The 24,854-nt window shown below is 32.5% G+C and overlaps 1 protein-coding gene across 10 annotated transcripts in view; it reads left to right on the top strand.

Annotated features, from left to right (window-relative positions):
- The window catches only part of Wac (WW domain containing adaptor with coiled-coil), a 68,515-nt gene extending 44,186 nt beyond the window's left edge, over positions 1 to 24,329 (top strand). For 7 of the 10 annotated variants that reach the window (XM_078023467.1, XM_005334285.5, XM_078023463.1 and 4 more), the window contains exons 7-14: positions 2,555 to 2,863; positions 12,837 to 13,082; positions 14,471 to 14,593; positions 15,462 to 15,610; positions 17,367 to 17,485; positions 19,053 to 19,239; positions 20,113 to 20,240; positions 22,874 to 24,329. In XM_078023467.1, coding sequence (XP_077879593.1) covers positions 2,555 to 2,863; positions 12,837 to 13,082; positions 14,471 to 14,593; positions 15,462 to 15,610; positions 17,367 to 17,485; positions 19,053 to 19,239; positions 20,113 to 20,240; positions 22,874 to 22,943 — 1,331 coding nt within the window. In that variant the 3' untranslated portion in view covers positions 22,944 to 24,329. The remainder of the gene's footprint in view (positions 1 to 2,554; positions 2,864 to 12,836; positions 13,083 to 14,470; positions 14,594 to 15,461; positions 15,611 to 17,366; positions 17,486 to 19,052; positions 19,240 to 20,112; positions 20,241 to 22,873) is intronic. The other 3 variants (XM_078023469.1, XM_005334286.5, XM_078023464.1) reach the window with 2 other exon arrangements.
- The last annotated feature ends 525 nt before the right edge of the window (positions 24,330 to 24,854 follow it).

The following is a 24,854-nucleotide window of genomic DNA, read 5'->3' as shown; positions in this document are numbered from 1 at the left end:
TTCATGATTTCAAAAATTAAGACGTGTTTATTAAGAAATTAGAAGAGAGGTCAAGTTTTTAATCCCATGACTCAGGATCATTTTGAAACTTATACTTTCTTTCTGTGCGCATATATAAATGTATGTGGAAATTGTATATGTGTGTATTTTACTCTAAAAAAGGTACTGTTACTGGTTTTAGTCTGTTTCTTTAATACTATTTTAGGGATTTATTTCCATGTCAGCTTGTAATTCTACATTTGTTTTATTGCCTATACAATATTCCAGTGCTTGGATGTACCTTTATAAATAACTCCCATTCATGAATACTTGGGTAGTTTTTAGCCTTTTTCTTCTATAAACAAGATTTTTATATTTGCCCTCTTACCTGAAGCTGAATTCCTACATGTGCAGATTATGAGTAGTGTGACTATGGCTGTGTTAAAATGTAGTTTTGTATCATGCTTTCTTTCTTTCTTTCTTTCTTTTTTTCTTTTTAATGGATCAGGCAAGCTGTAAACATTGTGGTAGTAACCAGTTGATGTTGTATAACATTGCCTATCTAAAAAATTTTGGCAGTTTTCCTATGTGTTCAGCATATTGGTGTTCATGTAGAGTAATACTTAAAGCTTGTTTCTAATAACTGATAAAAGAAACAAGAAGGGGGTAGGATTGGAAAGATTTTTACATGTTCTCCACAACTTGATATTCAGAATTATATGGATACAATTTTTAAAATGATACTATTACTGGATCTTTTTCTAATCCATCTAACGGGGTGATCTCTTTAAGTTTAAAGAAATTTCTGTTGGGATTTGTCATTGCACTATTGATATTTTGGATCAGGTGTTTCATTGTTTTGGATGACTGTCCTTTGTTGGATTGTTGAGCTTCATACTTATCAGGTGTCATTTGCACATCTCCCCTCCAGTCATGATAATGCACAAATGTCCTAGGGAGGGGGTATGTGCAAATAATCATTTCTTTAACAGTGTTCTCTTTAGAGCTGTAATACAAGGCTTTTGTACCTGTAGTTTCTTAGTTCCTATGTCTTTGTTGTTGTTATTTGAAATATCACTTTTAGTTTTCATTGCTGTACATTTATTTACTTGACATATTTTGATGGTAGCTATATAGAACTGAAAGGGAATTTTCTTTGCCTAGAATTTTTATTTTCTTGACAATCTAGTAGTAGAGGTAGGCTTAGTATTATTCCTTTTCTTTCTATCCTTCAAAGGTTTGTGATAGAATTTCTTCTAGCAAAAAGAATACTAGAATTGTAGTTTTATGTCCATGAGAGTTGATAATTTATTAATATGCCCATGCACAGATGTTTATTCTGGTGTGACAGTTCAATCTATTTTTTGTTCAGTTTTCTAAGGTAACATAACTTTGGACCCTAAATTTTATACATTAAATCATTGTCAAAAGACCTTGTATTTTTATATGATTGAAATTATTTTGTTGGAATATAGCATATAGTAATGTGTGGTGGTGACTTTAAAATGACTTGTAGTTTGAGAGCATTTTTTTGCTGTCTTGGTCTGTAGAATAAGGAGTATGAATCGGAAAAAATTCAATATTAAATGGAGAAGGCATCCTTCGGTAAAATTGTGATTCCTGTCACATGTTTGAATCTTAAGGTTTTTACTTGGAGGTTGGTTTAATTTTTCCGTTCCATAGATTGGAATATTGTTTAGGTTAGAGACTTTCTATTAGTAATAAATGTGGTTAATGTAATTGTTGAAATTTTCTTTCCTTCATTCTGTTTTTTTTTTTTTTTTTGGAAGCAGAGTGCTAGAATTTAAATTGTTAATAGAGGTTATTTTCAGTACTTCCCTGTGTGTTTATAGTATTTTTGTGCTTTTAAATTGAAAGATTTGTTTTTACTTTAACTGTTAAGTAGATGTTGTTCATGATGCAGATGTAGGACTTCTATTTTCAGGAAGTGTGTATCATTTTTATTAACTTACTGTCAGCACTATTAAAAATATTGGTTTACTTAATTGCACATTTCATGATGAGCTCCAACATCTTAAGTGATGTCATTTAAGCCCTTGCATAAACTACTTCAGAACCCACTACTTTAGTATTCAGAAAAATCAAGTTAATAATAAGCTTAATATTTCTTTGCAGTTGGACCACTGTGGATAACTCAGTCATTTATTAGAATCTATTATCCGTATTTTAAAGGAATGGAACATTTACTTTTTAATTTTTGAAACATTAATTTTTTTATTTGAGTAAAATATTATATCTCCATGTATTGAATCTTTTTTTCCAAGTGTTTTGTTTGAACTACAGTGTGGTTCTAAGAATCCTAAGAAATTAGTAGCCCACTTGAAATCTGAATATAGATTAATATTTATAGTCAGGTTAAACTCCTCTTCTAGTATTTGAATATTTATGTCAGTGGTAAAACTGCACACACTAACTGGGCTTGCAGTTTTATACAAAGATAAATAAGTACAATTATGTTGCTAAATTAGCTGATGTTAAAGACAGGATTCTAACGTAATCTTTTTTCTTCCCCCTTCTGTCATTCCAACATCTTTTTTCGAACTGTGAACTAAAGTGGAAGACAAGCATTCCAGTGATGCCAGTAGTTTGCTCCCACAGAATATTTTGTCTCAGACAAGCAGACACAATGACAGAGACTACAGACTGCCAAGAGCAGAGACTCACAGTAGTTCTACGCCAGTACAGCACCCCATCAAACCAGTGGTTCATCCAACTGCTACCCCAAGCACTGTTCCTTCTAGTCCATTTTCGCTACAGTCTGATCACCAGCCAAAGAAATCATTTGATGCTAATGGAGCATCTACTTTATCAAAACTGCCTACACCCACATCTTCTGTCCCTGCACAGAAAACAGAAAGAAAAGGTATGCCATTATTACTAGATGCTGCACGTTGAACTCTAGTTTCTGATATTTACATTATTTCCTTTGGCTTAAGTAAGGCTCAAATTCATTTAAGTCTTTCATAATGTTACTGCATAGACTTAGGTCTAGAGTTAGTCATATTTTAGCCTTTAATAAAATTTTTAATATCCAGACGCAACTGTTTTTTTGCTTTTGATATTGAGGTCAAGTCCTTAATTTGTAATGTTTGGCAATGGTTTAAACAACTTATCAGAGTCAAATGACTGACTGTCCCTTTATATTTGATATTTTTAAATTTTTGTTATAATCTTGTTAGTGTAGTTTAGAAATTGTGTCAATTTTTGTGAATAGAAATATTTTGAAACATTTCTCTATAACATGTAATTACTGGTTTCAATTTGTGAATTAGAAAACAAATTTTGAGTTGTGAGGGCCACAAAATAAGCCGTAATTCAGATATTAACACTTCTTAAGTTTGAAAAGTAGAAGTAAACATTATAACCCAAATTGCATTTATAAGACTAGATGTTAATAAGCATAGCATGTCCAAAAAAGTCTGAAAAGTAATGATAGCTGCTTGGGAGATGACACACTAAAGAAACAGCAGTATGATAAGTATATTTTGCATAGAGCTTTCACAATTCCAAACCTGAACTTCATAGTATATATATATTTAAGAATCTAAGAAAGTTAAAAGGCAGTGAAGAAAGAAATTATGGGTAGATCCATTAGCAGACTATTAAGTGTTGAGAAACTTTTCCATGTTTGGTGGGTTTAGGTGAAGATAATTCTTTAAGCCAAATCTATTGCTTGATCCATTGCTTCATGTTGACTTAATTTGTTGATGAAGGGTTCAAATAATTGGATTTCTTTTACTTTAATTTCCCCTCTTTTTGTGCATATTATTTGAATGTCTCTTGTTACTGTGGCATTTGTGTTAGATATTACTAAACCATATGCTTTTGTCATACAGTTAAAAAATACATTAAACAGGTTAATACTTGTTCCAAATACTATAAAACTTCTTAAAGGTGGTTTGCACCAAATTTATTGCATACATATCAGATTTACTCTGTTATAGAAAAAAATATGTGAAAAAAACTTGACAAAATTTGAATTAATGCATTAATTATTAATTCTAAAGAATGTTTTGTTTTTTTAGTTACTGTAATTTCCTTTATTTGGTCACAGAAGAATTTTGTTTAAAAACCCTTGCAGTTAAAAAAAAAAAAAAAAAAGTGACCTAGGTACAGTGGCATCTCTCCTTGACTGGGGAGGCTGTAAGTGAGAGGATCGCTTCAGCCCAGGTGTTCACTAGACTACCCTTGGCTAAACATAGCAAGACACTTGTCTCAAACAAAATCTCAACCTTGTAGAAGAAGTCTTTATCTCATTTTACCTTTGCATATTTAATGCTTTTTAGCTCTTCTCTATTTTGAAATTTTCTCTATGGCTCATTTGATACTACTCTCCTACAATTTCCTAATTATTTTCACTTTGCATTTTTTATATTGGCATCATCTACTTTTTTTTTTTTCCTGTTTTGTCCTTTTTCTTGCTTAAAATGTCTTCTCTTTCCTTGTGACCATCTTGACACCCATACCTTTAGTTCCACCTCAGTAATTTATCTACTTCTTTCTTGGTATTTGTTACATTTTCTCAAATACAGTATTCAAAATTTTCTCCTTGTTCCATAATTTAGATTGTTAGTACTTGACAGCATTTTCCCCAGAACTTTTCCTTGTTCTTCAGCATTCTCACTACTTCTACCCATCCTTTCACAAATCTTAAGACTCTTTCTAGATCTCATTTAGGTATATCCTTTCTGCTATTAATTACCACCAGCATTTTTGAAACTGGGATTGAATGACCTTCTTATTTCATTCATTTTAGTCTGACCTTAAAGTGGCATTGTTATAAAATTTAGATTGGATTGTGCCATTTCCTTGCTTAAAAACTTTCTGTGTAGTGATTTTATCTTAGCTAAAAGCAGTCAGAACTTAATAAGATTGTAGTAAGTACTGAATAGCCTGGTTGCATTCTCTGACTACCTTGATCTCTAACCATTTCACTGTTGCATCCATTTAATCTGTTGTGAACATGTGTATTTCTTAGAGCATGTTATGTTCTTTCATGTTCTGAGCCTTGTTAAATTGGATGTTCTGTTTTGTTTTTTTTTTCATTCACAACATGTTGAACTCAGTGCTGTTTCTTTAGGACTGAACTCTGATGTCATGCTAGTTTTTGTATCACTTCTCCCAGTGTTTCCCAAATGATTTCTACTTTTTTCTAAAATTGCACTTACAAATTTAGTTTTTTCAATAATATATTCTCTTTTGGGTTAGACGGTCTGTTTTACTGCATTTTTTACTTTGTTCACCTTCTACCCTCTTTCCATGCTTTTAGAACCATTTCTGATAAACTTAACACAATTAAAATTTATAGTAACTTTAAGCTTATAGGAAGAAACACAATTACCTTTGAAATTACCAAGTATTTTTTTTCCTGCATGATAATTGAAGACAATATTAACTGTCTTAAATTATAATAGTTTTGATCTTTTCTCGTTGTCCTTCAGTTGGTTTAAATTTATGAAGTGTCCATTGATTTTAAATGCATTTCTAATTGAAAGTGAGTGTTATTTAAATTGTTTCCTGTTGAATCTTTGTCAACATCATGATTTTCTTTAACAGTTAAATAATTTAGGATTAGGGGGTTTAGCTCCATGGTAGAGCACTTGCCTAACATGAGTGAAACTTTGGGTTCAATCTCCAGTACTACAGAAAAACAAAAACAAAATTTACACAATTACATAATTTATGTTAAAAGATTGATGGTTCAAATAAGGTTGTTGTTGGTCTTAAGTGATAATAATATGACTAAGTATTGATATCTAAGGGTGTTACTTGAAAGTTTGCTGTGTCAAATAATACAGGAGCAGAATCTTATCTGCCACTTTCTTCCTAGTGCTCGACATAGTAATAAGCACTGTGTAAATATTTGTTGCAGATGGATAAACAACTCTAACACTGTTAATGAATGTATTGTGGGTTGGAAGAGCATGGTCATGGCAATGTAAGAAAAGTTTAGTAATTTAGAATTATAACAGGTAAATTTATAAACAAAGTAGTCACAAAAGCAGACCTAAGTAAAGTCAAGCTCCTAGAATTAGTGTATCTAAATGATCAGATCATTAACATACTTGTTTCTCATTGGGAGAGGGAAGAAGAAATCAGTCGTGGATTAATATGCAGTGACATTTATTTGGAATAGAATCCCCCTGCGTGTGTTTATGGTATCTGCAGACTAAGTAAAATTTGAATAAACTCTTAAGATTTTAATAATACATTAAGACAGCAGTGGTCTTATAGCTGACACAGAAGGTTATTTACTGTCCAGGTGGACCAACTTCAGCTGTCAATTGCTTTGTTTTTGAAAGTTTTTAGAGTTACTAAATATGATGAAAAAATAGGTTGACCATAGTTACTCAAATGTTTGAATAGCTGAATACATAAATTAGAGGAATTTAGTCTTAGTAAATAAGTTTAAATTAAGTTTAGTCCAGTGACTAAAAATGGTATTTCAAATAGTAGAGCAGGAGAATCAGCTGTGACAAAAAGAATACTAGGAAATATTGTTAATAATTTGTGAATAAGGATGACCTTTTAAAATCAAGACCCATAATGCATTTAGCTAAAAAAGTTGATAAATTTAGCTGGGTGTGATGGTGCATGTTTTTAGTAATCCCAGCAACTCAGGAAGCTGAAACAGGAGGATCCCAAGTTTAAGACTAGCCTTAGCAACTTGGCAAGACCCTATCTCAATACAAAGGGCTGGGGATGTGGTAAAGCACCCAAGGGTTCAGTCCCCAGTACCAAAAATAAAAAGTTGATATATTGACCACTGAGATGTTTAAAATTTCTGGGACAAATAATCAAGATTGAAAACCAAATAATGATAGGAGAAAATATTTACAACATACATAGCAGATGGGATACTTTAAGAATCTATGCAAAGCCATGCGAAAAACAATGGTTCAATAGAAAAACCATGCAAAGAATGTGAACAGGCTGTTAGAAAAGAGGAATTTTAAGTTGTCATTAGACTTTATATACAAAATTAATTTTAAAAATGAACTAAAAATGACATTTCAATGGCTAAAATAAGATTTAAAAAGAAATACAGGGGCTGGGAATATAGCTCAGTTGGTGGAGTTCTTGCCTTCCATGCACAAGGCCATGGGTTCAATCCCCAGCATCACAAAACAAAAAACAAACAACAACAGCAACAACAACAAAAAAAAAAAAAAAAAGGAGGAAATCTTCAATGTTGAAGTTGTCAGTGACACCAAAAACTCAAGCAGTGAAATAAAAAATAGATATTAGACTTCATTAGTGTTAAAGACATTTTATGTATTAAAGGAAACTACCAATAATCTATACAATTAGAGAAAATATTTATAAATTTTATATATTATAAGGAATTGATACTGAGAATATCCAATTTAGCAATAACAAAAAAGCCAATTAAAAAATGGACAAAGGGCTTGAATACATTTCTCCAGAGACGATATTTTGATGACCAATAAGCACATGTAGAGATGCTTAACATCAATTCATTAGTCACGAGGGAAATACAAATCTAAACCACAATTAAATAACATTTCACACCCATTAAGATGACTTTGTGACCTTTTAAAAAAAAAATCATACTTTTGAAGTTGTGAAGAAATTGGAGTTCTTACACTTGCTGGTAGGATTGTAAAATGGTGTAGCCACTAGGGATTAGTTAATTCCTTTAAAAGTCATACAGAGAATTACTTGCAGCATCCAACAGTTTGTCTTTTATATATATACCACAAAATATTGAAAGCCAAGGATTCAAGATTTTTCTGTTCCTAGCAGTTATTCATTGTAGACAAACATGAAAAACAGTAAGTGTTCATTAACAGATTAAAGACTAAAATGTGGTACATATTTACATACAGTGCAGTATTATCAACTTTCAAAAGGAATGAAAATTCTGGCACCTGCTGTAGAATGAGGATGAACCATGAGAACATTACATTAAGTAAGACGTAGTAAGACTTCATTTATGAGATGATTCCACGTATGTTCTTAAAGACAGAAAATAGAATTGTGGTCCTAAGGGCTGGTGGGAGTGTTTGAAAGATGAAAAAGTTTTAGAGATGAATGATTATGAAAGTTGCACAGAGATGTGAATGTCCTTAATGCGGCTGCATCATACACTTACAATGGTAAATTTTATGTAAATTTTATCAGACTAAAAATGCAGGTACATACTGAGTGTTAAGATGAAGTTGAGTTCATTTTTCAATTTTTAGGTTGGTTGACAGCAATTGGATATGGGGAAATGTGGTTGGTGAGAGTGTGTTAGTGTAGTGTTGAGGTTAGTTTAACAACATCTGTTAAACATTGAAAAATATGCTTTTGTAGCAGGATGAAGATTCTCTCAGTTGAATAAAAAGCAAGTTGCAAAAACAAACTTAGAAAACATCAACATTCATGTATGTTTATAACTGCATCAAAGTATTAGAAGGATATGTGATTAAAAATATACATAATTCAGAGCAAATTGATAGTCTCAGTAATATTTTAATAGGTATCATCATCTTGCAACCATGTGGTTTTTTCTATTATATCTGTATATTGTGTTTTCTTTTATAAACTACTTCATGTTAACTGTACCACCACTATTACAAAGTGGGAAAAGCAGATTGTCTTTGATATAGTTGTTGTTTTGACATACATGTGTTCATATCCTTCTTCAGTATTACAGCAGCTGTCAAAACATCATAGGAAACTGATTAGAAATGCAGTTATTATCAGTATCTTTAAAAATCCTAAGTGTATATCAAAGAGAGTTATTTGCTATCCCAGAAAAATTTACTTTGGTGTATGCTGTAGGTGACTTGGAAGGTTGGGTTAGAAAAGTTGCCTGATGAAACAATTTTTTCTTAATTTTAGTTAAGTTACTCCCCCTTCAGGAAAAGAAATGGAAATACAAATCAATAACTCTCTACTTATGATTAAGTATAAAGAGAAGGAAGGTTGTTTTATCTTAAGGCAGAGAGACTATTTAAAAACAAAATTTTTATGAACTTATTTATGGTTCATATTAAATAATTGGTTAAAGCTCTGAGTTGTAGAAATGTAGGGAAGTGAATAAAGTTTGAAATAGCTTAGGGTAAAGATCTGGATATCTTTAAGTCAAAGTACTAGAGTTTAAGCTGTATACCATTCCTTTGACAGGAGAAATGTTTAAGTTAGCCACGATTTATTAGCCTCATAGCCTTAACAAATTAGATTCTAGCTTAAACAATTTCAAAGACTGTTAATTAAAATTAGATTTGTATGAACAGCACAATATGTAATTGTTAAGGTTTTCTTAATATCTTACCTTTGTTAATGAAAATAGTAGTTTTTCAAGTATTCAAAATAAGCCTAAGAAAGTGAATATAGCACAGAATAAATGGTTTATTAACTCCTTTAGCTATTATATTGTAGGAAACCTAGACTTCATCCTCCCCAGCATCATCATTTTTTTAAGCCAATTCAAAAGATTGTCCTAGAAGTAAAGAGAGAATGTGCATCTTTGCTTATATTGCACAGTTGGGCATCCTGTTCACAAATAAATATTGATGAGGCCTAGTCCAACTTTACTCTAAGGCTGTGAGATACATCAAACAAAAATTTCTCTTCTGATAGAGCTCTTGAGTAGAACATTATTATATAATAGAAGATGCTTGGTACTATGAAAAAAGAGGAGGGGGGGCATAAGAGAAACCCCTCAAATGTAAAACTTACACATTTGTAAAATGGAGATTACTCAGAATAGCATTTGTAGTAATTATTAAACTCAAATTAGTTATTAGTTTCCAGTTACACAGGTAGATTGAGGTGCATAATATTCAGATATATGAATACGTTATAACATGGTTTGGAAAGGCATTTGTATCTTGGAAGGGGGAAGGGCTATTAAAAGAAGAATATAAAAATGGGATATTAAAGGCCTTCCTGGAAAACAGTTTTAGCTTTTCCGTCTTTGGTCTTATTCTCCACTTATACTCCACTCAAAGTTATGAGGAACCTTCAAGATTCTCCAGTCTGTATTTTTTGTTACCAGCAGGGGGTGCAGAACATTTTCAATTTGTACATATGTGTAAGTCTCCTAGGCTCATTGTTTTTTTTTTTTTTAAGAGAATTATAATATTTATTTATTTTTTTTTAGTTTTTGGCAGACACAACATCTTTGTATGTGGTGCTGAGGATCGAACCCGGGCCGCACGCATGCCAGGCGAGCGTGCTACCTATTGAGCCACATCCCCAGCCCCTCATTATTTCTAAGTTGGAGCCCAAGTATCTGTACTTTTAAAAATACATACATACATACATACATACATATATATTTTAGTTGTCAATGGACCTTTAATTTGTTTATTTATATGTGGTGCTGAGAATCCTACGCAGTGCCTAACACATACTAGGCAAGTGTTCTACCATTGATGCACAACCCCAGCCGCAAGTATCTGTATTTTTAAGCTTTAGAAGTGATTATATTCTGTTAAGCAGTGTATTGAGAACTAATACTAAAAGTCAAGGCTTTGTAATAGAGAAATTCTGACCTTTAGAGATGTCACTTGCATGGGGGATCCTAATAGGATCAACTGGTTTTTATGCTGCTCATCTCTCAAAACACTGCTAAAGTCAAAAAAAGGAAATAAAGCTATTTAAATTAGAAATCAAGAATGTTTAGTTTTTGTCATTCTTTATGGTGATGTATAATATTTTGTTTTATAGTGTTTCTTTTGATTGGCTTAAATTTAGGACAACATTGAAGAACTATTAATCTCTTCTATTAAGACTTCCAAGTCTGAATGGATTTGACAGAACCAAACAGTTCCTTTTCCAACTTGATTCTGCCTGTCATTAAGAGCAGAAGGAGGGCTGGGGATGTGGTTCAGTGGTAGAGCACTTGTCTCACATGGGTGTAAGTTGTAGTTGCCCGAACGACTGATGAATTTTCCAAAGGGGGACAAAATCATTCATTACAATCAAGTTTCTTTGCTAGTCTGGATTAATAAATATAAAGTGGGAAATGATAGTCTGTCAAACTCAAGTATTTTGCATTATAAAAATAAAAAATCTTAGGCTTTCTGAGTTGGTTGCAGTTTTAATCAACATATCCTTGAAATGGACTTTTAAAGTAGGAATCTCATAGTTACTTTAAGAGGTTCTACCCTTTGGTTCTTTGAACAATTATAATAGTGTAAACAGACTGAAATTGTTTCTATTCAGTAAACTTGCTGGTAATTCCCAGCTTCTCTGGGACCATGAAGGTTAGTGAATGCTTTGTTCTAGAGTTAAAGATGAAGATTTACAATGATTAAATAACAGTATAAAATTGAAATGCAGTTGTCCTGAAATGTATGCGTGACTTCATAACAGCAATTTTTTCAGTCGTATGACAAATATATAATCTTGAAAATCTTGAAGTGGATATGCATGGGAAATTAAAGGTGTTTTCCCAAATGCCCATATTTAGTCTTTAGATCAATATTATAAGATAGTTCAGTTTGAATGTTGTTACCTTCAGATTCATATTTCTAATACTCTTTCCTGCTTTGAAGTCTGTATATTAATACAATCTCATGGTATGTAAAAACTACAATTGTTTACTTCCTTGTTGGTGGACATTGTTTATTTCCACTTTTAAGCTAAAATAAAGGAAACACAGTGCTGTTGAGTATTTGCCTTGATTTGTGTATATCACAGTTTCACTGGGGGCAGTTCACCTAAGGGTAATTACTGGGTTATTAAGTGTATTTATCCTCACCTTTTTAAGATAATACTGAATTATTTTCTAGAATGGTTGTATCAGTGTAGTTTCAACCAGAAATGTTAAGTAAATATTTTCATTATTCCTCGCCAACATTTAGTATTGTCAAACTTAAATTTTTGCCAGTGCAGTGAGAGTAAATGGATATCTTGCTTTATTTTACACTTTTCTGATGATCAGTGAATAAAATTGTCTTTTCTTGAGTTTTTAGACTTCAGATTTCTTCTGTGAAATCTCTTTTTGTATTTTCCTCCATTTTTCCTTTGGATAGTTTCCTTTTTTAATTCATAGAAATTTTTTAAAATATGATGCTTGCTAATATTTTGAATTAGTTATCTTGCTTTTTGTAATTTTTAGATACCTACTTATGTCAATGATACCTTTTCTATGTTTTCTTCTAATAGTTTTAAAGACTTGTAAATATACATACAAAATTTGATCTCAAGTTATTTATCTGACAGGGCATCTCATGTGTTGCATTTTTCTTCAGGAATCTTCAGAATTTTTATTAGCAATTTATCATATGCTGTAAAGATGCCATTTGGGTCTTGATTACAATTGAATTTATATTAATAATTTGAATAGTAGCTTTGCATATTTTTTTCTTGCATCTTTTATTTAAATACTGAGTCTGGGCTTTGGGGTTTTTAGCATTTGAAAGAGTCGTTTTTATTGGTAATATTTACTATGTTATTCTAAAACTTAATTACTCTATAGAGTCTTTCCTCATTCATCACATCCTTAGCCCATCTTTGAGGGTGAACACCATGGTGCCCATCCTGTTATGTATTAAGGCCTTGTCTTAATATGGTCATAATTTTTTTTTTAGGGCATATAAATTAAGGTGTATAATATTGTTCCTTTTTTCTAATGGAAGCTGTTTGTGTGGTTAATATATAACCAGGTTTGAGATGGTATTACTTAGTATGGTACTTTTAAAAAATCAGATATGAATATGGCTTATTAGCTTCTTTAACTCCCCATTTCATTATTCTAGTCGGGCAGATATTTACTAAGCAATCTTGTGAGCACTAAATGGGAAGTGTTTTTCTGATTTTTGTTCAGGTTCCAAAATTCAGGTAATTTTTTTCAGCTTTATCATCTTTTTATTTAGAGTCTACATCAGGAGACAAATTGGTATCACATTCTTGCACAACTCCTTCCACTTCTTCTGCCTCTGGACTGAATCCCACATCGGCACCTCCAACATCTGCATCGGCAGTCCCTGTTTCTCCTGTTCCACAGTCACCAATACCTCCATTACTTCAGGACCCAAATCTGCTTAGACAGTTGCTTCCTGCTTTGCAAGCCACGTTGCAGCTCAATAATTCTAATGTGGACATATCCAAAATCAATGAAGGTAAATTTTTGATAGCAGTAATTTAAGAAATATTTGTTTGCTTTGTGCTTTGTGCAAAATTATGTTATCAATGAAATTCCCAACTAAGGGGTGGTTTGTTGTTGTTTCCTTTTGAAACTAGTATTTAAATTTCTTTTTGGAGTTTAAAATTTATTGTCTTTCATAGTTTAAAGGTATTGGTAGTAAAATTGAGCTAGTAATACTTCTATATAGATTTTTTTTTTCTTTATTCTCTTTGTGGTGTTGGAAATCAAACCCAGGGCCTCAGGCATGCTAGGCAAACATTCTACCATTAGGCTATAACCTCAACCCACTTCTATACATATTTTTAAAGCAGCTGTGTGTCTGGTTGTTACTGGAGAATGAGCTCTTCTATGTGTTAAGGATAGAAGCAAAATAAGAAATGTTTGTTAAAATTTGTATAAAAACTCAGCATTTTAAAAATATTTAAATATGTTAATTACTAGAAGATTAAAAATTCAGATTGTTACTTAAAATACTTGTAAAAGATTCTCAGAAGGGAGGGAGGTACTGAATAAAATTTTTCCCCTCCCTTTCTCTATGGTTAAGCACGGTAATTCTACCTTTTCTTTTCAGTATGCTACTGAAGTAAAGTGTTCAGGCAATCAACTTGAAGAAATCTGAATAAAAGTGGTTGTGGTTTTAATTTGGAAACCATTCAGATTCAGACATTCTAAGAGCTTACATAATTTTCTGATTAGAATCGTTAACTTATATTTATACATTTATACATAATATATTTAATAATAGTAAGTAGTTAATTCTAAAAAGAGCTATATCAGGCTAGACATGAGTTTTCTATTGCTTTCTTCAACTTTATTTTTGTTTGAAATTTGATTTTGTAGGTAAATACAAAGTAAAGCTTTAAATAGTTTGAGGAAACAATAGCACAAAATATCAATTATGTCTTACGCAGCAAAAATACATGGTATTCCTAAGTACTGGCTTTTTAATATTCGTTGTTAAAAGTTTATTGGGTGGATATCGATGTGTAGTTTCAGTGGTCAGCTTTTTTAAAAAAGCAATCAATGAAATAACCATTTATTCAGTTAATTCTGAGTAATTAACTGAGCATTCTACTTATAAATGGATAGTCTTCTGACACAGAAGTTTCAGTGAATGTTTTTTGGTGCTTTAAAAACGTCTCATTGAGGGGTCTTATTGTAAAAGAAACGATTGGTTTACCTTCAGTGTAAATTCATTTTCTTTTTCTTTTAGATCATTTTAGTCTTAGACCTGTTATTTGAAAGTTGTAACTTGAAACACTTGCTTTTTTCCCTTGAGTTCTCTTTGAGTTTTCAAATTGTTACCAATGCCACACAAGCCTCATTGTTTTTATTTGAATTTAGTGGATGATGTGTTTTTAGTTCTTACAGCAGCTGTGACACAAGCTTCACTGCAGTCTATAATTCATAAGTTTCTTACTGCTGGACCATCTGCTTTCAACATAACATCTCTGATTTCTCAAGCTGCTCAGCTCTCTACTCAAGGTATTCATTTATATTCTTAGATATTTCTAAAATTTGTTTCTTGATTTTTTTTTTTTTTTTTTGAGAGGGGGTTGTTTGTATTTAGTTTTGCCGTAAAATGGTGATTTTATTTTTAGTTTTTGTAACATTGGCATATACCATTTTATTTTATTTAAATGAAGCATGCTTTGACATTTATTTTAGGTATTGCCATCAGACCTGGAACATAGTTATATTTAATTCAGAATTTAAGTTGCTAATACGATATTTTACTCCAAAACTGAAAGTAAACTTTGGTATATCTTCAGTTTCTGTAAAACATTGCATGTATTTGACAAGTTGAAGTTTGGTTGAGATTGATGTTCGCTGATTTTTGTCTAGAGATGCAGAAATGCTCAATTTCTGCTTGAATTTGATACCTCTTCATCATAATGGTATTGAAATAGAGAACGACAAACAAGAGCAAAAAGGATTGCTTTGTCAGAAAATGATAAACTGAACATTAATACCTGAACTGGAATGGAAGTATAGTGATGCAAAGACATCTGAAATGCTCTGTCTTGGCTGAGGCAGGGAACTGTGAGATGCCTGGGTCTAAACGAAGAATAGTAAAAAAGAAATGGGACCCTGTGAGAATAGGTTCAGGCTGAGCTTCCTGGTCCAGTCTTAGGGAGAGTGGACCTTGCACTGAATATGATACTATTTAACAGTGCAATTAGTTAGCATGGCATCCAGTGAAGATGTCACATTTTTAATTTTTCAGAAAAATGTTCTCTGGGGAAATGTGAGGTATGGGTTATATTATGGGTTATATAGAATGATACTGAGATCTTCATGTATATTACAAAGGTTTTGGCTTATTTAAAGTTATTCTTTCACTGTTTTCCAGCCCAGCCATCTAATCAGTCTCCAATGTCTTTAACGTCTGATGCTTCATCCCCAAGATCCTATGTGTCTCCAAGAATAAGCACACCTCAAACTAACACAGTCCCTATCAAACCTTTGATTAGTACTCCTCCAGTTTCATCACAGCCAAAGGTATGTCACCTTTGAGGGAAACTGCTTGCTTTTGGAAAATCAATAATATTTTAGAACCCGTATTGTAGAAAAAGGCCCAGGAGGTGGTAGTGGAATGAATGAGAGGTGACTGATAATAGATACAGAAAGGGGAGCTGAATCTGTGCTAATTATATACACCATCTGATTCTGTTTCCTCTATTGATGTTGGAATTTGTGGCATGGAGAGTGTGATAAAGATGGTTTACTAAGTGAATCTAAGTATTTGTAGAGTTTCAAAGTATAAAAGATGAGAGAATGTTTTTCAGTGTGACCTTTTTCTCTAAGAGCTTCACATATATACATTTAATTTTCACATCCTGAAATTCATAGTGTTTATTTCATTTACTAAGTAAAATTAAATTTTCAGAAAAAGGATAGTTTTATGGTAGATTAAGAATTTGAAACCTAGGGATTTGTGAATACAGAACACATTTGGCAAGGCAATATGCCTGTGTGTGTCTAAGCAGAATTTTATATAGATGATTGATGCCTTAGAACCACAGTCAGAAAACTGCTTTTCTGTTTCTACCAGAACCTAGCAGAACCATACAATGTTACCATAAAGTTTTGCACCACAGCATGAGGCTGGCTGCAGTTCAGAAGTAAAAGGCAATTTCACTCATTCTTTACTCTTTAAACTTGCTATCAGTAAAATACTGAGTTTCATATAATTTTTTTTTCTAAACTCTATCTGATAATTATAGGTAGAAATTGAAATTTTTTCTAGTAGTTGAAGATGGTGGTAGCCATCATTCCCTTCTAGTCTAGTTGAACTTTTAAAATTCCAGGTTATAGTTAGTTTATTATGTAGTTACTAAATGCCTGAATTTTGAGGGGTTAAAAATTATGAATTTCAACAAAACAGAACTATTGCCGTGCATGTAAGAAGTAAATAAATAAAATGCAGTAGTGGCCAAAGGTAATATTGTTGGGTTTCTGCACTTATAAAATGAGCATTTCAAATTCCATAAGCAGATAGCTGCCTTTTTTTTTTTTTTTACACATTGTCTACCTTTGTGTCTAAATTTGAGGCTTATATTTTAAACTGCCTTGTTTTTTTCTATGACATCTGAATATAAATAGCATATTTATCCCCATTGGCAATTATGGACTTCTTGATCTGTCTCTAAAAGGTAACTTCTCTTTTGAAGACCTCTCAGGTTGAATTATATGTATATAACTCATTCTTTGTGTGTGGGTGTATATACTCAATATGTGGTTGAAATCTTGGCATCAGTATTTGTGTAATGTAACATAGATAATTACTTTTATTGATAACAGACATAATAATAAATTGAGGGATATTGCAGTTTATTGGAATGAAAACTGCTGAAACCTGGAGAACTAGTTTCTTCTGTTGGTGTTAGTAATACTGTATGGGCTTAGGCCATTTTATGAAGAAATGAGATCTGTTTCAAAACTTGACTATCTTTTTGTTGTGAATTTGACAGGCCCTCTGATTCCTCTTTGTGAAAAATCTGATTTTATAGTATTTGAGATTACTAACTAGATTTGAAGGGAAAGGTGTGATTGGATTTGAGAACCTACTCAGTAATTTACACTTATTAAATATCACTAGTATTAATATTATGGAACAAAAATTAAGATAACCAATTTCTTAATCACTAGAGAACAGAAATAATAGGAAAATTGTAATGCTAGTAGAAGCTTCTCTACTTTCTGTGCTATGTGCCTATGTGTTAGAAACCTGTCTCACCAGATTTTAACATTTCAGGTTAGTACTCCAGTAGTAAAGCAAGGACCAGTGTCACAATCAGCCACACAGCAGCCTGTAACTGCTGACAAGCAGCCAGGTCATGAACCTGTTTCTCCTCGAAGTCTTCAGCGCTCAAGGTAAGTTGTGTATTAGACTGCATTTTTGTTTTCTTTAATATGAGGTTCTACTATATTAATATTTATATGTATAATAAAACAATTTTGGAAAAATCCATGGAGAACCTAGTATAATTTTATAAGTTATAAAATTTGCAAAGATAAAAAGGATGCAGTGGCACATACCTGTCATTCCAGCAGCTTGGGGGTCTAAGTCAGGAAGATCACAAGTTTAAAGCTAGCCTGGCCAATTTATGAGACCCTATCTCAAAATAAGAAATTAAAAGGGCTGGGAAAGTAGCTCAGTGATAGAGCCTTGGGTTCAATCCCCAATATTGCAGAATATGTAATAAATAAATAAACAAAATGCAGAGACAAATCTTTTATGTCATGAAGTGAACCTTGGTTATTTTGAAGAAATATGGCTCTTTAAAATTCTACTTAATTATGAGCTAAAAATATAGCATAATTGTACCAAAAGGGCAGATGCTTTTACAATATTTTACTGATTGCATCATCAAGTGTTTTGGTGAAGCCAAAAATACAAAACTTGGACCACTGTTTCCCACTGGAGTATATCAGAGTTTACTGATAGCTTCAATTCTGACCTTTCATATAATTATGTAGCACTGTGTTGTATTTTCACTTGGCTCATAACAATACAACCTTAAATAAAACTTGTTGAATGAATGGTTTTCATTTGATTGATTTTTTTTTCCTATTTTTATTTCATGCTACAAGGTGGCAAAATAATTCAACTGTTGTTTTTATTGTTGTTTTCTAAACAAGCATTTCAGAACTTATACATCCAAATGAGAGTTGTTCCCTTCAAAATAATCACCTTTGGATGATGTCTACTTACTCCAGCAATGTTGCCATTGCTCAGAACATTTTTTGGAAATTCTTCTTTTAAATTGTCTTTAGAGGCTGCAGTGTTATTTTAAATATCCTCAGTGATGAAAACTCTTCATCCTTTGGGAGATTTAGTTTTTGGAAATAACTGAAATTCATTCAGAGCCAAGTCTGGTGAAGCAGGTAGGAAATCAATTTGGGTGATTAAATTTTTGGTTCTCACACCATATCCCCAAACCCTGGCCCAAATCATTCAGTTTTAAAAGAAGATAACTAATTTTAGAGTAATTTTTTTGTGTCTTATTTTGCCACTATGTTCCTTTCAGTGCTGTCTGATAAAATGCCTTTATTTTGCTTCACATTATTCTATCCTCTGATTCAACTTTGTTCTGATGTTGAACAAGGACCCTTCCCTCTAAAGAGGGATATATGAGACACAATATTCACATATGCCTTTTATGTGCACTTATAAAATATGACCATTTCTTATTCATATTAGTGTTTGTGGTATACAAAATCAACAGGTTCTGCTGTCGAATTTGAAAAATATAATTACTTTCAATTTGATTTTGACAGTAGTGTTTAAAAAGGCTTTTTTCTTCCCCTGAAGTGTATTGAGGAATATATGATATACTTGAATTGCCAAAGTATATTTAATAAACTATATTAACAGGTAGTTTCTATGATACCACTTTTAATTATTATGCATTCTACATTTTAAACATTTTTCTTCCAGTAGCCAGAGAAGTCCATCACCTGGTCCAAATCATACTTCTAGTAGTAATGTATCAAATACAGCAGTTGTACCACAGAATTCATCTGCCCGACCTGCGTGTTCATTAACACCTACACTAGCAGCACACTTCAATGAAAATCTCATAAAACATGTTCAAGGATGGCCTGCAGATCATGCAGAGAAGCAGGTATGTTACATGATTCACAGTAAATATTTTATTACACTGGCAAAAAAAAGCACATTCTGATTGTAGGAAATCCAATCTGGGCCACTGAATTTGAGCTGTATTTATGATAACATTTCTAATTTTATCTATAATTTTAAAAATATTTGATCTGTAGAGAGTAGTTTATGAGCTCTTTGGTTTCACGAAATACTTTAACAGGTACTCAGTGTTGAATGCTGTGCTAATAAGTGCCTTGTATTTGTTTTCTTCATTGCTTTTATTAGGATTTGCTAGAGTGTTGATAATCTGTTTTCCCATATTTACCATCGAAGCCCCTATGTTTGTGGCCCAATAAGTTATTCCAAGGTCATTGATGTGGCTCAATCTGATGTCCTTTTTCCACTCAGTGACTTGACTCTCTGGTTGTTTAAGAATCTGTTAGAATTATGAATTTCATGAGCGACTCTCACTAGACTAATAGAAGTTAATGAAACATTTTTGCTTAAAGATTTAAAACTTTAGGACATTCCAGTCATTGCCATTTTTCTCTCCCTTATCTAACAATAGTGAGATTCTTCTACAGGTTGACAGTCTCTGGTTGACTTGGTATCCTTTATGAACCTCAAATTATGAGTTCTTCCAATTTATTACAATCCAGAGGTTGGAAATGCTATTCTGGTAAGAAACCTGAAGGGGAATTCAAAGTAACTTCCATCAGAGATGGTTTCTTTAAAAGAAAATCATTTCCCCTTAATTGCCAGCATTTTTGTGCATTGAAAGGAAATGGATTAGTCTATGATCTTGGTCTAAAGTTCTTGGAAATAAGGATGTTTTATTTTGTGTATGTTAATATTATTTATAGTATATTTTATGGAATCTTTTATTTCTTTAAAGGCATCAAGATTGCGTGAAGAAGCTCATAACATGGGGAGCGTTCACATGTCAGAAATTTGTACTGAATTAAAAAATTTAAGATCTTTAGTCCGAGTATGTGAAATTCAAGCAACTTTGCGAGAGCAAAGGTAAGATTTTCACTGGAATAAATATTTATTTTTCTTAGAACTATGTACAGCAATAATTTCAGGATCTCCAATGAATGCCTTAAATTGTGTATAATACCAAATCCTATAGTTTATTCCCTTTTTCATCCTAATTGTGTGTCATACACCATGGCCATAACTTTTCTAGCTTGAGGTGCAACATCAAAATTAACATGAGTGCCTTTTCCTTCATAGTTTCACAGTTAAAAAAATTCACTCTTATTATAAATCTTTGCAGCCTCAGCATACAATTTTTTTCTTTATTAGGTTGAGAATTTTTACCTTTTTACTTAAGGAAGACTTGAACCTGGTGCCTCACACGTGCTAGGCAAGCACTCTACTGCTGAACCACAACCCCATCCCCACTTTATGGCTTCTTTTTGGCATATTGGAATTGCCAGCACTGCTACTCTTATGCTTGTGACGATTATATAATAAAATAAGGATTACTTGAACACAAGCATTGTGATACTATAAAGGTCAGTCTGATAACCAGGATAACTACTAAGTGATTAACAGGCAAGTAGCATATGTAGCATGTTGATACTGAATACAGGGATGATTCACATCTTGGGAAGGATGGAGTGGACAATGAGAGATATCATTATGCCACTCAGAACAGGGCACAGTTTAAAACTTACCAATTGTTTCTGGAATTTTCCATTTAATATTTTGGACTGCAAGTAACTGAAACCACAGAAAGAAATGGTAGATAAGGGAGCACTTCTATATCTTTTACTGAGTCTATATATAAATGTCTATAACTTTTTATAATTTAATAATATTCCTGATAAATAAGGCATCTTGGCTTCTCTTAACTCATGATAAATTAGGCTTTTTTTCCTTTTACATTTAAAAAGTGAAATGTCAACAGTAGCTATTGTAAGTGTCCCTTCTTGATTTGAGGTTAGCACTGTATTTTTTTTTTAATATTTTTAATTATAGGTGGACACAATATCTTTATTTTTATGTGGTACTGTGGATAGAACCCAGTGTGTCACGCATGGTAGGCGAGCACTCTACTTCTTGAGTCACAACCCCAGCCCTGGGGTTAACGCTTTTTTGCTGAGGATATTTCATTTGAAATTTCTTATTACTATTTATATTATCCTTGCATCATCTATATTTCCCTTGGAAATTTCAGAAAGGATTTTGTCTAGCAAGTTTAATAATATAGTATATCTGCTATCTTAATTGTTTTTCTACATAAATTCTTATCTTCCATTACTCAGTCTGGTATTTCACTTAAGTTTAGTAAGTCACGTTAAATAATATGTTTGTTTTTAGATGCATTGTCACAAAATCGAGGACAAATTTTTAGTTGCTTAAGTCACTAGATCAGAGGGAAGAGTTAATCTTGTTGTTAAAAAATATATATACATATATTTTAAAAATACAAATTAAAGCTGAGTGTGGTGGTGCACACCTGCAATCCTCACAACTCTGGAGGCTGAGCAGGAGGATTGTGAGTTCAAAGCCAGCCTCAGCAATAGTGACTCAGTGAGACCCTATCTCTAAATAAAATCCAAAATAGGACTGTGGATGTGGCTCAGTGGTTGAGTGCCCCTGAATTCAATTCCTGGTACCCTCTCTACACCCCCATAACTCCTACCCATGTCACCCCCTCCACAAAAATCAAATTGAGATTTATAGTAAACTTGGAAGATTGGCATTTTTATTCGTTACGGTTACTAAAATATATGGAGGTACTTTTCTGAATATTAACTGGGATTCTTTCACTCTAATATTTGCTCTGAATGTAGTTCTAACGTAAAAACCTCATTTTGGCTTACTTAGACTATTTGACTTGTAGAAAATTATACATTTATACCTGGCTAGATATGCCAATGTATGAATGCTTTGTTCACCCATAGTACAGGCAATAAATAACAGAGTTCATGGGAGAAAGATTTTATGAAATCTGTGGGAATCTAGTTAACTGGGGTTTGTGAAATTTGTTTTATCTTTTAAGTTTGATTTGGTTCCATTAAAAAAAAAAAAAGCATTGAGGTGGGGTTTGCTGTGGTGTACCCACTCTACCACTTAACTGTGCCTCCAGCCCATTTTTCTTTTTTTTTCAATATACATGTTTATGGGGCATAGTGTGACATTTTCATTCACATGTACAGTATATAACGATCAGATATGGGTAATTGACCACAAACTTTCCTTTGTATAGGGAAAGTTCAAAATCCTCTCTCCTAGCTATTTTAAAATATACAGTTCATAATTATTTTGGCTTTACTTATATGTATCTACATTGAATATTGCTCCTCAGATTAGCCCTCAAATCTAGAGGTTTATTTCACATTCAGTATGTACTGCCTTTTTTAACATGATGATGCAGTATATAGAACAATAAAATTTAAATCAGTCTTTATTTTCAGAATAATTATTGAGAAATTGTTAGAAAATTTAAAAAAACATTCTAATTTTGGCAGCCTGATACTCTTACGCATAATATAAATCAAATGGTTAATTTGTCTTAACCATACAAACTATACAAATTTGAATTGTATAATGTTGATTATAATTTTATAAGTTGCTTCCATAGTTTGGTTTGTCTTCATCACTACATGTACACACATATTCTGATATTTGTTTTTATTTTTCAGGATACTATTTTTGAGACAACAAATTAAGGAACTCGAAAAGCTTAAAAATCAGAATTCCTTCATGGTGTGAAGATGTGAATAATTGCACATGGTTTTGAGTACAGGAACTGTAAATCTGTTGCCCAATCTTAACATTTTTGAGCTGCATTTAAGTAGACTTTGGACCGTTAAGCTGGGCAAAGGAAATGACAAGGGGACGGGGTCTGTGAGAGTCAATTCAGGGGAAAGATACAAGATTGATTTGTAAAACCCTTGAAATGTAGATTTCTTGTAGATGTATTCTTCACGTTGTAAATATGTTTTGTAGAGTGAAGCCATGGGAAGCCATGTGTAACAGAGCTTAGACATCCAAAACTAATCAATGCTAAGGTGGCTAAATACCTAGCCTTTTACATGTAAACCTGTCTGCAAAATTAGCTTTTTTAAAAAAGAAAAATTGGGGGGGTTAATTTATCATTCAGAAATCTTGCATTTTCAAAAATTCAGTGCAAGCGCCAGGCGATCTGTGTCTAAGGATACGATTTTGAACCATATGGGCAGTGTACAAAATATCATGAAACAACTGTTTCCACACTTGCACCTGATCAAGAGCAGTGCTTCTCCATTTGTTTTGCAGAGAAATGTTTTTCATTTCCCATGTGTTCCATTTCCCTCTGAAATCCTTGATCTGATTTTATCCATTTTTTTAAGGCTCCTCTTTTTCTCCTTTCTTAAGGCACTGTTGCTATGGCACTTTTCTATAACCTTTTCATTCCTGTGTACAGTAGCTTAAAATTGCAGTGATTGAGCATAACCCACTTGTTTGTATAAATTATTGAAATCCATTTTGCACCCTGTAAGAATGGACTTAAAAGTACTGCTGGGCATGTGTGCTGAAAGTACATTGATTGCTCAAATATAAGGAAATGGCCCAATGAACATGGTTGTGGGAGGGGAAAGAGGAAAGAAACAAAGCTAGTCAGATGTGAATTGTAACTGTTGTAATAAACATGTTGAAACAAACAACAAATTGTTATTTTTCTTTTCCTTCGGTCAGTGCATATTAGAATTTGAACTACCTGGGGATTCTTTATCAGAACTATTCTTGTTGACTATTTATACTTAATTGATATAATTCCTTAAGGGAAGTTTTGTTTAAAACATTAACAAATTGTGTATAAGATATTTAATGAAATATGAAATTCAACAAGAAATGATTAAGTCACTTCCCCAGTGGTTGTCTTTTGTTAAACCCTGGTTTACCTGTCTTGCTATTATGACATTTCATTTTGAAGGATGTTTGTGTTGTAGCTAACTGTTCAAGTCTGGTGCTGACTGCTGTTCTTAGCCATCACAAAACGCTAAATTTGTGTAATTGGAGCTTCCTGCTGTTATCTGGAAATGGTGGGAAAGCTCAGCTTTGTATATTGTTTCCTAAAGTATATTAAAATAAAAAAAGAAACTATTGCTACTATAATTTACCTTGGCTTTTTTTTCTTTGCTAAAAATGTTAGTCACATGGCCTTAGCATGACACTGCCAGATTGTATCAAATGACAAAGAGTTTCTGTATGCAGAAAAGTCTTTTGACTTCAATTTTTTAAAATAATTTTTTATGTGGTGCTGAGGATCGAACCCAGTGCCTCACGCTTGCAAGGCAAGCACTGTACCACTGAGCTACAACCCCAGCCCGACTTCAAAATTTTTAACATCTTAGAGGGTTTTTTGTTGAGACAGATATGTGCTTCCAGAACTGCCAGCACCAAGGGCTTATTTTTGATGTTTTACATCAACATCAATGTTATTACTTTCTGAGATATAAAATTTCAAAATTGCTCTTGTGCTTTAATCATTTATACTATAGAAATGAACATTCGAAATTTTCAGTAAATATAAAAAGTAAAATGTAAGCAATAGTATTGTTTTCTGAAATACACAAAAATGTTCCAGTGTTACTGAGAGGAATTAAAATCTTATACTGGAAGCTGACTCTTTTTTCTTGT

Source organism: Ictidomys tridecemlineatus, chromosome 10 (genome assembly GCF_052094955.1).
Source record: "Ictidomys tridecemlineatus isolate mIctTri1 chromosome 10, mIctTri1.hap1, whole genome shotgun sequence".
NCBI lineage: Eukaryota > Metazoa > Chordata > Mammalia > Rodentia > Sciuridae > Ictidomys > Ictidomys tridecemlineatus.
The sequence above is the reverse complement of the archived record's forward strand: the minus strand, read 5'-3'. Positions and strand labels throughout refer to the sequence as shown.